At 40.3% G+C, this 14,225-nt stretch overlaps 1 protein-coding gene across 2 annotated transcripts in view; it reads left to right on the plus strand.

Annotated features, from left to right (window-relative positions):
- The first annotated feature begins 293 nt into the window (after positions 1-293).
- RB1 (RB transcriptional corepressor 1) overlaps positions 294-14,225 on the plus strand; it is a 118,708-nt gene continuing 104,776 nt past the window's right edge. For both annotated transcript variants that reach the window (XM_052649984.1, XM_052649985.1), the window contains exons 1-2: positions 294-421; positions 3,157-3,283. In XM_052649984.1, the coding sequence (XP_052505944.1) occupies positions 294-421; positions 3,157-3,283 (255 nt within the window). The remainder of the gene's footprint in view (positions 422-3,156; positions 3,284-14,225) is intronic.

Below are 14,225 nucleotides of genomic sequence, written 5' to 3' on the forward strand. Positions count from 1 at the left end.
GCGCGCCTCGCCTCGCCTCGCCTCGCCCAGCACCCGGGTGCCCTCCCGACGCCGGCGGGCCCGCGAGCCTCGCGGACGTGACGCCGCGGGCGGAAGTGACGTTTTCCCGCGGTTGGACGCGGCGCTCGGTTGCCGGGCGGGGGAGGGCCGGCCCGGTTTTTTTCTCAGGGGAACGTTCAAATTATTTTTGTAACGGGAGTCGGCCGAGGACGGGGCGTGCCCGAGGTGCGCGCGTCCTCTCCCTTCTCCGGCCCCACTCCAGCACCCGCCGGCGCCTGCCCTGCGAGCGCGTCATGCCGCCCAAAACCCCCCGGAGAGCAGCCGCCGCCGCCGCCGCCGCCGCGGAGCCCCCGCCGCCGCCGCCGCCCCCTGAGGAGGACCCCGAGCAGGACAGCGGCTCCGAGGACCTGCCTCTGGCCAGGTGAGCGGGCCGAGCCACCGGCGGCGGGCGGCGAGCGGGGAGGGCGCCCCGAGGCTGCGTCGGCGGGAGCCGCGGCGTCTAGGCGGGGGCGCGTCCCCGCGGGGCGCCGGTCCCGGCGGGAGGACGGTCCCCCCTCTACCACCCCTCGCGGCGGAGCGCCGGGAGGGAGCTGACAGGGGTCTGGGTGCGGGCGCCGCCTGCGAAGGGCGGCCGGGAGGGGGTCTCGGCTCCAGCTTGACAGGTGTCGGGCGGGTGGGGCTCGGGTCGCTGAGCGAAGTGACAGGTGCCGCCTTTGCTCCGCGAGACGGCCCTGCGCATCCGGCGGGTGTTTCGAGACCCCATCACACGCAAAAGAGAAAAAAAAGAAAATAACTAACTGGTGTTTGCTGGATAGGTTTTTCTCCCGGTTGAGATTTGTAGTCCTCCAGTGGTCTTTTGACTTTCTCTTTTGGTCTCTAGCGATGCAACAGTTGGAAGTGCCCCCCCTCCCCCCACCGCCCCCGGGCGCGCAGCTGTATCTGAAGCCGAGTCCTGGGAGAGACAGTCAGAAAAGCCTTGGATGCAGCGGCAGAGATGCCCGCGGACGGGAAGGGCAGGGTCTTGGGTGTCAGTTACCCCCCAGGAAGCTCGGCTGAGGCGCCTTGTGGCGTTCTCTTAGAAGGGGCTTTTCGGTCTTGGGGATTCATGGCCGTAGGTAGTGACTGGTGGAACGTAACTCTTTAGAAAGAACTCGTACCTGGGCAAAAATATTGTGAGACGTTTAGCCCAAGAGCTTAAAAGTTCCTAAACTTTTCTCTTGTTTTCTAGAACTCTTCTTGCGTATTTTCGTTGGCTTCAGCGTGCCTCGTTATTTCTTCCATTTTGCCTTTCGGCTTTGAGCCAGCAAGGATCATGGTGTCCTTGTTTTTTTTTTTTTGTTTGTTTCGTTTGTTGGAGTACAAAACGAGTGTTTTTGTGCTCACGTGGAATTATTTTTCTTCTCGTAAGTGGATTCTAAATTTTAAGCAAGTCTACGATAATGCAGTGGAACTTGACAGGGAGATAATGTATTGCAACATCTTATTTTTCTTGATTGTGATGCTTTATGGTTAGAACCAAAAATTGAACGAGTATAATTATCCATTATTATTGTCAGAGTTGGCCCTGCTTTGAGACTGCACATAAATTAGAGGAAAATGGGACTCCTTTCTGTCTCCCTCCCACAGTCCTAGCCCATCAGCAGGCCCTATTTCTCTCACCTCCCCCTGCGCTAAGAGAATTCGGGACAAATTGTTAAAGATTGGGAAAAGCTTTTGGAAATGGCTTGTGAAAGGCTATTAGAAATTCATATATGACTATCTTATCAATTAAAAATCATTCTCACTAGTGGGGGAAAAAAAAAAGAAAGCCCAGGGATGTTCTAGGAGAAGGCATTAGTTTCTGATTAAACTCTGATATGTCCAGTATTTTCCAGTTTCCTTTTGGTAAGAGCAGTGAAGTCTACTTCAAAGAACCCTATGTTATCCACAGAGCTTGGAAGCATTCTTGAATATTGTAGAGTAACCAGAAATACTGAAGTTCTGGCCAGCACCTGGGAAAAGAAAGTCTTTTTTCCTTCTATTTTCCAACACTTCATTTTATATACTTTTAAATGATGAAACTATCACAAATTCTTTAAGTCAGAACCATGCAAGATAAAGTCTGTTCTTGATCTATCCTTACCCATAAAATGTGTCCTTATGGGCTATCAAACTACTGGTTAACTACTTAACAAAGATAGAACCACTGCCTGGCAGTCTGAAGCTGAGAACTTTACCTGGGGTGGGTTCAGGGCCCAGTCCAATTGCATTTCCAGTGATGGAGCCCATGTCTACTTTGAGAGTTGAGAGTTTACTTAAGGGAAACAGCACACCATCTTCATTCTTGAGATAACCAAAAGTTAATTATGTTTCAGAGAAGGGTTGGCAGTCTGGAATAGTGCTCAAGGGCAAGGATTATAGAGTTAGATTATTGGGTTTCTATCAGGGTTTCTGACATACTGTTTGTGATTTAGTGAGTGCTTTAACTTCTCTGATTTGGTATTTGTCTGTAAAACAGGGTAAGAGGACTTACCTAATAGGCTGATGTGGGGGTTCAATCTACCTTCATCTAAGGTACTTTGTGTGGGATCATAATAAATACTAAAAGATTATTAGCGATTCCTTGTACTATTATTATTAGAGGTCAAGTAGACATTAACTGATTGAAAAAGAATTAGCCAAGAAGAGTTTTTTGACTGCCTGTCTTGGTTAAGGAAAATCAGAAAGAAAGGCTGAATTTAATCATCATCTAAAAACTACTAGTAAGTAGATTAAATAAAACACTGTGAAGGGTAGACTGCATTTTAGCAAAAGTTAATGATATTGAATTGGTTTTGTAATATTATTTATTGCTTTCCTCTTGCTGTTAACCAACCCAACTTTCCCAGTTTTAGCTCTTGTACTTACTTTAAGCTACTTTGCTGCTCTGAAGTATGTGATTCACCAGACCAGCAAACATTTTTCACTGTGTGGTATTACCATTCTGGAAAGACTAAAAAAGATAAATATATGTTTAAATTCTAAGTGTAATTTTTTTCAAAGATAAATAAGATTCTAAAGTATTTAGTGATGCTGTCTTTCAGGATAGTGCTGTTCTATGCAAACTATTGAAACAAATATTTATCTAATTAATTTGATTGTAAATATGTGCCTATTATATATTTTTTCATTTGGTAGGCTTGAGTTTGAAGAAACTGAAGAACCTGATTTTACTGCATTATGTCAGAAATTAAAGATACCAGATCATGTCAAAGAAAGAGCTTGGTTAACTTGGGAAAAAGTTTCATCTGTGGATGGAGTATTGGTAAGGAATGTCAAAAAATTTTGAAAACATTTTCTTAATTTCAGAAGTAATTTTTAATCACCATAGAAAATTTGGAAAGTGGAAAATTATAAAGCAAAGCTACTAATAATCCTATTACCCAGAGGTAATTTATTTCTGATAACATTAAAAATTAAAACCCAACTCTCCATGTAAGCCCCTCACCAAAGTATTTTAAAGCAAATCTTAGGTTTCATATTTTATTCATAAATAGTTCATTATGCTATAAAGACTTCTTAAAAAACAAAAAATGACTCATAAAATAATTTTTAATATCATAATATATAATCAGTATTGAAATTTCCCGATTGCCTTATACTTATTTAGAATTCGGAATCTTGATAATATTTTGATATTCTATTTTTTTCTTGAATACATATGCATATATATTAACATCTATGTATATAATAATATCACTAGCAAATAATTATTGACACTTTATATGTACTGGAGAATATTATAAGCATTTTGCAAGTAACTCATCTGACAAGCCTTTAAGATGTGAAGTATAAAATCCTTATTTTACATGTAAAATGTAAAATCTTCATTTTATAAATGAAGATACTGGAGCTGAGTGAGATTGAGTAACTTAACTAAGGATCCTGACTAATAAGATCTAAAACACAGATTTGGGATCATACATATAATTATATATGTAATTACATGTAGTTTTGTATCTTAAAAAATGTTTTTTTCTAAACATGAGCATTTTATGTTGTTAAATATTTTTTGATATATTTGATAATGTCATTTCCAGTGGTGTTATAATATTTTATCCATTAGATGTATTCTGATTTGTTAGCTTTCTGTTACTTGACATTTCCCCCCCAACTTTTTGGAGCTGTAAAATAATGTGATAAACATCCTTATTCATAAGAGTGATACCTGGTGCAAATTAAGTCTTCAATTATTTGTTAAATGGATTAATGAATGAATCTCTGATTATTAGGATAAATTCTTACAATTTGAATTACTGAGTCAAAAGCTATGAGCATTTATAAAACTATTGGTAATTTTTGCTAAACTGCACTCATCACTTTTAATGAGTTTACATTTTCATTCAGCACTGGATTAGAATACACTGCTGACTTGTTTTTTTACTGATCTGATCAACGCAGCAATATATGTTTATATACATCCCATGAAAATACTGTTTATAACTGTTAAAAAAAGCTCTAGTGTTTTAGTGTGTTTGGACTATTAAAATAAATACCTTAGACTGGATGGCTTATAAATAATAGAAATTTATTTCTCACTGTTCTGGAGCTGGGAAGTCCAACATCATGGTGCAGGCAGATTCTGGGTCTCGTAAAGGCATACTTCTTTATTCACAGGGAATTCACAGATAGTGCCTTGTCACTGGCCTTGGTTGGCAGAGCTGGTGGGAGCTTTTGCTGGCCTCTTTCAGAAGGGCACCGATTCCATTCATGAGGGCCCTTCCCTCCTGACCTAATCACTCCTGAAGGCTCTACTTCCTGATACCATCTTGTTGGGCATCAGGTTTTCAGCATCTGAATTTGAGGGGGACACAAGCATTCGGTCTATCAGTTCAGTCGCTCAGTCGTGTCCGACTCTTTGCAACCCCATGAATCGCAGCACACCAGGCCTCCCTGTCCATCACCAACTTCCAGAGTTCACTCAAACTCATGCCCATCGAGTCAGTGATGCCATCCAGCCGTCTCATCCTCTGTTGTCCCCTTTTCCTCCTGCCCCCAATCCCTCCTAGCATCAGGGTCTTTTCCAATGAGTCAACTCTTCGCATGAGGGGGCCAAAGTATTGGAGTTTCAGCTTCAGCATCTGGTAATAAAGAAAAGAGAAACCTCACAATTTCCAAAGATCTGAACATACTCTAGAACTACATACTAAAAAGGCATTCTTCCAGTATCTTGGATGAATGACTTTGGTATTATCATCCCAAAGCACCTAATATATATTCCACTGATTTGGGTACATCATGTACAAAGCTGTTTCTTTGCATGTGCTGTTAAAGAGAGTCATCACTCCTTCACTTCTCTCTCTCCCATAAATACTAGGCTTTTAGTTTTCAGAAAGTTGAGAAGGGGTAGTTGATTATAGACAGTAATGGTAAGTGCAGATAGTTGCCAGTTTTTAAGTGAGTTGTGTTCCAGATCTCTTGAAAGTGGAAGTCACTCAGTTTTATGGAACTCTGATCCGTGGAATTCTCCAGGCCAGAATACTGGAGTGGGTGGCCTTTCCCTTCTCCAGGGGATCTTCCGAAACCAGGTCTCCCACATTACAGGTGGATTTTTAACCAGCTGAGCCACAAGGGAAGCCCAAGAATACTGGAGTGGGTAGCCTATCCCTTCTCCAGCGGATCTTCCTGACCCAGGAATCCAGATCTCTTAGTAAGTATAATAAGGTAGTTAGATTTGCAGGCTAGTTCACAGGAAACTTTTTTAAAAAGACTGAATTCTAGCAGTAATAGTTTTGGGCTTCAGCTTTCATATATACATATATAAATAAATAAATGTTACTGGTTTTTATCCTACCCTTTTCTTTCTCCTGGCTTTGTCCCTATCTTCCATGGGAACTGGCATAGTTTAAAACTCATCTCCTGATGATGTTCTTGATGGGGACTAGGAGATGAGAAGTCATTCCTGGTTGCGTGCTGAGGAAAATAAGAAAGGAATTTCATGTTACATTTGGAACTTGGGGCATCTTTTCGTTGGGTGCAACAGGATGATGTTGTATTTTTCTGTTACAGTTCACCAGACTCTTCCATAGAAATGTTATTTTCAGTGATAGTTAAGTTTTTGAGAGTTGGTTTGATAATTTAATCTTCCTTTATACAGTAATTTCTAAGGGAGAATGTGACACAGTGAGTGCTGAGAAGCCAGAGAGTGACAAAATGAACCTGTTTCTGATGCAGCCATTCTAGTTGCACTTGGCTATCTTCTTTGAAACAAGAAGAATGTGGTAACTCAGGGTAATTTTTGGCAACTGAAAATAGATAATGTTTATTGAAACAAAGGATGGGTTAAGAGCAAGAATTTGTCATGAGACTGGACTGACTCAAGTTTCAAATCTACCATCTACTGCCTCTGTGATCTTGAAAAGGTACCTGAAATCTCCCAAGTCTCAATTATCTTATTTGTAAATGGAACTAACAATAATTTCTGGGTCTTGGAGTTATTTGGTAGATTAAATTCATGCATATAAAGCATTTATTAGTGTAAATGAGTGCTTATATTTGGTCATGCAAGTAGAATATTTTTACTAATGAGCTACTGCAGAAAATCTTATATTAGTATTTTTTTTTAAAGAATTTAAGGATCAGTTAAAATGGTTGAAGTTTTAAATGGATGTATAGTGATTCTGACGTGGCACTTTCATTAAAATGCATATTTTTAGGTTCTTGAGAGTAAAAAAAGGTCGTTTATACATGCAGGAAAGCATATATTAATCCTTTTAAAGGAAAGGTTTGTGGTATTTTGTCTAGAAATTTCTCCTTTTTGTATAAATGTGTAGTAAGTGTGTAATATGTGGTTGCTGTCATATGATTAAATTGTGTTCATGCTGCTTACAGCATATGAATAAAATAAGAAATTGGTCAGATGTACTTCTCATACTGTGACTTATGGTAAATCAGTTGTTGGAATATTGGTTTTCTTTCTGCATCTTGAATCACAGTGTGGCAGAGAAGAAATAAACCTTGGGCCTCAGGGCAAAAAACTCTTATTGTAGTTGTAATATAGCTATATGATTTTAAGCAAATTGGTTAATCCCAATTAACCAGTTCTCAGTGTGCTCATAAGCAGAAATGATGTCTGAATATCAGCCTTTTAGGCTTTTGCATAGGGGGTTGTGTGTGTATTTGTATGTTTGTATGTTTATTTGTGTGTGTATATATTCAAGGGCTTTGAAATATATTACCCTTGATAGAAGCATTTTAGAGGTAATTACATTTAGAAAGATAATTGAAGAGAATAGTTTGGAATTAGAGTAAAACTAGGCATTCTATTTAAGCTGTGCTACAAAAATATGAAGAGGTTTCTTAATAACCTTAGTAGAATATATATTTTAAAATAATGTGTAATGAAAAATTTCTTTACCTGTAATTTTTTAGTCCTTAGTTATATATACACCCTATCTATTTGAAGATGGTGCTTATATTCTGATTGCTTGTGGGTTTTGCTGAGCAAAATACATTTAAGAACATGTTTGTGTGTGTGTCGTCAGTCGTATCTGACTCTCTGCGACCCCACGGACTGTAAACTGCTAAAGAACATGGATGTGAATGTTACATTTGTATTACAGATGTAGGATGTCTGCAGGTTCTTTTATTTCTGATTCTACTTCTAAGATTAATTTCTAAAGACATTTTATTTTGGAGAGTTTCAGATATTTATATAAGTAGGTTAAAGAAAATAGTATGAACTCTCACATACCTCTTAACCAGCTTCAGTAGTTATCAAGTCATGGCCAAACTCTCTTTCTCCCTGACTCCAGATTATTTTAAAGTAAATCCAAGATATGATGTTTCATCTATACATATTTCAGTATGTATGGGGGAAAAAAAAAGAACTCTTTAAAACAATGACCACAAGATATTTCCTGGTGTTCCTCTGATCAGGATTCCACACTTCCACTGTAGGGGTCATGGACTGAATCCCTGATTTGGAGACTAAGATCCTACAAGCTGCACCAGAAGACAATCCCCTCCAAACAACAGAAGCACCACAGTTCATCACACCTGATAAAATTAATGAAAATTCCTTAATATCAAATATCCATTGTTTGAATTATCTTGTTTCATAAATTCTTTTTTTCAGTAAGTTCAGGATTTAAATAAGGCCTACACAGTGTGATTGGTTGATCTGTGTCTTAAAATCTCTTTCAGTCTGTAGATTTTACCTTTTCCTTTCCTCCCCCTTTTCCTTTCTTTTCTTATTTTTTTTTCACTGTATTTGTGAAGAAACTGGAGTTTTTATCCTGTGAGATTTTTTACTGTGTGCATTTTACAGATTATACCTCCTTCGTTGTTTAACATATTTCCTAATTCTGTGTTTTTTAGAAATGATTCTAGAGGCCTGATCAGATCCTGGGTTGATATTTTTCAGAAGAAATGCTTCAGAGATGTTGTTGTGTATGCCTATTGGTAGACACATAATGTCTTGTTCTCTCTCTTTTAATGTAAGCTATTATTGATGACCGTTGACTAGAGCCATTAGAGGAACTAATCTTTCCCTTTTCAATTAATAGTTGTAATTCTTCTGTAAATAGAAACTTTGCTCCATCAACTGTGTTTATTCTGAAGTATAGATCATTCAGGAAAGGTAGGATAAGTGCTTTATTCTTTTTGTTTATTGACTAGTTTTCAAGCTGATGAGTTTGTCACGTAACATTCCCCAAAAGTGACCAATGATTATAATCATCTTTTCAAGTATTAATATTATCTTATAATACCAATAGACCAGTTTGACTATACATAGACATTTAATAAGATCTTTACTCAAAGATAACATTCAGGTGATCCTTGAATAGTGTTGGGGTTAGGGGCAGCAAACCTCCACACAGTCGACAATCTGTATTACTTATGGTTGACCCTCTGTATACACAGTTTCTTCATATACATGGTTCCTCCATTTCTGTAGTTTCACATCTGAGAGTTTAGCCAATCTCAGCTCATGTAGTACTATAATATTTACTATTGGAAAAAAAAAATGCCTATAGTGTAGTACTATAGTCTTGCAAGAGCTGACTCACTGGAAAAATCCTTGATGCTGAAAAAGATCAAAGGCAAGGTGGGGTGGGCGGCAGCAGAGGATAAGATGGTTAGATAGCATCACCAACTCAATGGACATGAATTTGAGCAAATTCTAGGGGATAGTGAAGGACAGGGAAGCCTGGCGTGCTGCAGTCCATGGGGTCACAAAGAGTTGGACACAACTTAGTGACTGGAAAACAACAGTAGTCTTTACTAATTGAAAATATATATATAACACACAGTTTGCAGCCATGTTCTTCAAGAGTCAGCTGTATTTTGTAATTTCAAGAATGAAATGGAAATAAGATCATGCAGTATTTAACCTTAGGGATTGTCTTTTTTTTCACTAAGCATAATTCCCTGGAGACACACTGATGTTAAATGTCATTATATTTGTTTGCTAAGGGTGCCATAAAAAAATACCACAGACTGAGTGGCTCAGACAACAGAAATGTGTTTTCTCCCAGTTCTGGAGGCTGGAAGTCCGAGATAAACTATGGGCAAGTTTGGTTTCTTCTGCGGCCGCCCTCCTTGGTTTGCAGAAGGCTGCCTTCTTGTCTTCTGGAATGGTTTTCCTGTGCACAAATCCCTGGTGCCCTTTTGGGTGTCCAGACTGCCTGTTCACGTAAGGATGCTAGTCAGATTCAATTAGCTTTACACTTCTGTCCTCATTTTAACTTATGTACCACTTGAGACCCTATCTCCAAACACAGTTATGTTCTCAGATACTTAGGGCTCCAGCTTCAACATAGGAGTTTTGTGGAGGGAACTCAATCCAGCTCGTTGAAAATAGTTCGTTTCTTCGTTATTTTTTGGTAGTATTCCATGGTATGGCTGGACCACAGTTTGTTTAACCATTCACTTATTGAAAGGTGGCTGTGTTGTTTGTAGGTTTTAGCTGCTATGAATGAAGCTTCTATATCTGTATCATTTGTTACAGATTTTTATTGTGGACATGAGTTTTCCACTCTTTAAACACCAAGGAGTGTTGTTGTTGGATCCTATTGCAGAGATCCTATGGTAAAAGTATGTTCATTTTTGTAGGAAACTTCCAAATTGTGTCCAGAGTGGTGGTACCATTCAAGAAAGCGCTGCTGCTTTCATATTTTTGCGAGCATTTGGTATTGTCACTGTCTTGCATTTTGGCCATTCTAATAGGTGTGATATCTCACTGTTTTAATTTATAGTTCTCTTAACGGTGTATGATGCTGAACATCTTTTCATATGCTTATTTGCCATCTGTACATCTTCTTTGGAGAGGTGTTGACACCTTGTGCCAATTTTTTAATCTGTTGTTTATTTACTCATTGTTGAGTTTTAGGAGGAGTTTGTGTGTTTTAGAAAACAGTCCTCTTTAGATATTCCTTTTGCCAGTATTTTCTCCCATGCTGTGGCTTAACTTCTCATTCTCTTGACAGGGTCTTTCGTTGAGCAGAAATAATTTTAATAAAGTCCAGGTTATAAATTCTTTTATGAATCATGCCTTTGGTATTGTATCATTATCACTGCCATCACACTTCCCTGATTTCAAACTATTACACAGCTGTAGTCATCAGAATAGAATGGGATTTAGTATTCAGACAGACACATAGATCAAGAGAAAAGAGAGCCCAGAAATAAACCCCTACACATATATGGTCAGTTAATTTTTGACAGAAGAAGCCAAGAATATTCAATAGTGATAAGACCATCTTTTCAGTAAAGGGTTCTGGGAAAACTAGACCACTGTCTCAGACTATAGATAAAAATTAACTCATATTGGATTAAGAGACTTGATAAACATAAGAAGCCAGAAATTCCTAGAAGAAAACATAGGTGCAGGCTCCTTGACCACCGTCTTGGCGATGATTTTTTGACACCCAAAGCAGAGCAAACAAAAGCAAAAATAAACAAGTAGAACTACATCAAAATAAAAAGCTTCTGATAGGAAACATTGACAAAATAAAAAGGCAGCCTACCAGTTGGGAGAAAATATTTGCAAATCTTGTATCTAATAAGGAGTTACTATCCAAAATACTTAAAGAACAAACAATCCAGTTTAAAACAAATGGGCTGAGGGACTGAATAGGTATTTTTCCGTGGAAGACACACAGATGGCTAACAAGTACATGGTGCTTAACCTCTAATCACCAGGGAAATGCACATCAAAACCACAGTAAAATACCACTCCCATCTGTTAGAATGGTTATTATCAAAAAGACAAGAAGTAACAAGCGTTGGTGGCAATATAGAGAAAAGGGAACGGTACATTGTTGGTAAGAATGTACATTGGTGTGTGCATTGTGAAAAACCGCACCTGGGGAGGAGAGATCACGATGGAGTAGACCTTCACTCACCAGCACGGCACAACCACAGCTACAAATAGAGCGGTGCTTGGTAAAACTGATTTGGGAACTAGCCAGATGGCTCTCTCACAGCCAAGGCTGTAAGGGAAGAACTACACAAAGGCTGGCAGGAAGGGAGGAGAAGCAGTCTGGTCTGGTCAGGACTTGCACCCGCTAGTGGAGGGCACAGAAGGGGAGGGAGATGGCACAGGCTTGGGGATTTTCCCTGGGGGAGTGAGGGATTTGAGCCACGTATTAGGCAACCTAGCCCACGGGTCCAACACTGGGAAGACGACCCCTTGAGCTGGTTTGGAAACTACTGGGGCTTACCAGAGGGCTCTAAGAAACCAAGTCTCGGCCCTTGAAGGACATGCACAGACTTGCCTCCTCCCGGTCACAGCACAGAGTCAGCAGATGGAAAACTTCCTTGGGCCCTGGCCGGCTTACCAGGACCATCCCAGTGTATCCCGCAGCCTGCTCAGGGCTCCTGCTCCAGCGCAGCGCCTCTTGCCCTGGCGCTGCACCCACTGAGGCACGGGGTGCTCCTGAGAGTGTGCACACTAGGAGGGCTGCGAGCCTGCTTGCACCCTGCCCCGACTCTGACCAGTGTGGAGGCAGACCTTGCCAGCCTGGGTGTCAGTGTATCCCAGGCAGAGAATGTTGTCACTTGGTAGGCCGACCTTGCACACACTTGAGGGGGAGTAAAACTAGCTCTAGGGTGGGGCCTGCCATCGCAGGCTTGTGTGTCCCTGCGCGCATCTGGAGGGGAGTGAAACCGGGCCAGTGAGCGCAGGCGCCTGCTCAAGTCCTGACCCGGCCTCTAAGCAAGGAATGCATGCCAGGGGTTGGGGAGGGAGAGAAACCAGCACAGAAGTTCAGCCCCGTGTCCTCAGCCCTGGACGCGCCCCATACCTAGACAGGGTCTCCTGTCAGAAACCCACTTGCCTCAGTACACTTCGTTCCAGCCGCTGGAGCCCCGCCCCCACCCCTTATAGGGTGGAGACTGCCCTTGAGCAGAGAAGCCCCAGTTCGGACTGTAGCTGCTCCAACTTCAGGCCACCAGAATGATGGCTGCCCGCCCAGCCCAGGGGAAGACAGCCTGCGTTCGCTCGCTTGTGATCCAGCAGCTCGCAGACCAGAGCCACTGGGCACAGGCAAACCGCATTGGGACACCCCCACACGAGGCCATACCTCCAAGACTGGGATAGGTAACTGTCTCACCTAATTTCATGGTGACAGAAGGCTGAACAAAATGAGAAGACTGAGGACTGTATTTCAAATGAAAGGGCAGGAACCCCTGAAAAAAATCTCTGATGAAACGAGGTAAATACCTTACAAAGAATCCAATAGAATGCTAACTGAACTGGGGAAAAGAATAGATGAACACAGAATTTTAACAAGGGATTAGAAAACACATAAAAAAAGAACCAGTCAGAGCTAGAAAACAGGATTACTGAAATGAAAAACACTAGAGAAAATTAACAGCAGGTTAGGTGATACAGAAGAGTGCATAAGGTATCTGATAGAATAATTGAAATCACCTGGTCCCAACAGCAAAAAGAAAAAAAAATTTTAATGAGAATTGTTTAAGAGACTTTGGGTGCAACATTAGGTGTACTAAAAATCACATTAATAGGGGTCCCAGAAAGAGAAGAGAGGGAGAAAGAGGTAGAAAATTTATCTCATGAAATTATGGCCGAAAACTTCCCAAACAGAGACAGGGAACAGACATCCAGGTGCAGGAAACACAAAGTCACAGACAGTATGAACCCAAGGCACATCATAATTAAAATGGCAACAGTTAAAGAGAGAATTCAAAAGACAGCAAGGAAAAAAGTCACATACATTTCTATTATTATAATGTGTCTTCTTTTTCACTCTCTTTTTAAAAGTTAATCTGGCTGTAGGCTTTTTTATTTTATTGATCTTTTTAAAGTATCAGCTTTTGATTTCCTTGGATTTTCTGTTGATTTTCTATTTTCAGTGATTCTTTTGTATTTAGCTGACCTTTTGTATTGAAATGTTTAAATTCCTTTCTTATTTCCTTCTGTGTATATTCTTTGTTTTCTTTGTCATTACCATGGGGATTGCATTTAGCATCTTAAAGTTTTATACTCTAATTTGAATTTTTTCAAGCTTAACTTCAATAATATAGAAAATTATACTTCATTAGCCCTGTCCACACTCCTTTCAGTTATTGATGTCACAAAAGTATGCCTTTTTATATCGAGAGTCCCAAAACATAAACTAATGATTTTTAATGCATCACTCTCTTAAATTATATAGAAACAAAATTACTACTACTGTTATTGTAGTAGTAATATCTTTTCTATCTTTTCTTCATCAATTTTTCAGCACTCAACTTTCTTTATAGTCCAACTCTCACATCCATACATGACCACTGGAAAAACCATAGCCTTGACTAGACGGACCTTTGTTGACAAAGTAATGTCTTTACTTTTTAATATGCTATCTAGGTTGGTCATAGCTTTTCTTCCAAGGAGTAAGGGTCTTAATTTCATGGCTGCAGTCACCATCTGCATTGGTATTGGAGCCCCCAAAAATAAAGTCAGCCACTGTTTCCCCATCTATTTGCCATGAAGTGATGGGACCAGATGTCATGATCCTAGTTTCCTGAATGTTGAACTGTAAGCCAACTTTTTCATTCTCCTCTTTCACTTTCATCAAGAGGCTCTTTAGTTCTTCTTCACTTTCTGCCATAAGGGTGGTGTCATCTGCATATCTGAGGTTATTGATATTTCTCCCGGCAATCTTGATTCCAGCTTGTGCTTCTTCCAGCCCAGCGTTTCTCATGATGTACTCTGCATAGAAATTAAATAAGCAGGGTGACAATATACAGCCTTGACGTAC

This window comes from Budorcas taxicolor, chromosome 12 (assembly GCF_023091745.1).
Source record: "Budorcas taxicolor isolate Tak-1 chromosome 12, Takin1.1, whole genome shotgun sequence".
Classification (NCBI taxonomy): Eukaryota; Metazoa; Chordata; class Mammalia; order Artiodactyla; family Bovidae; genus Budorcas; species Budorcas taxicolor.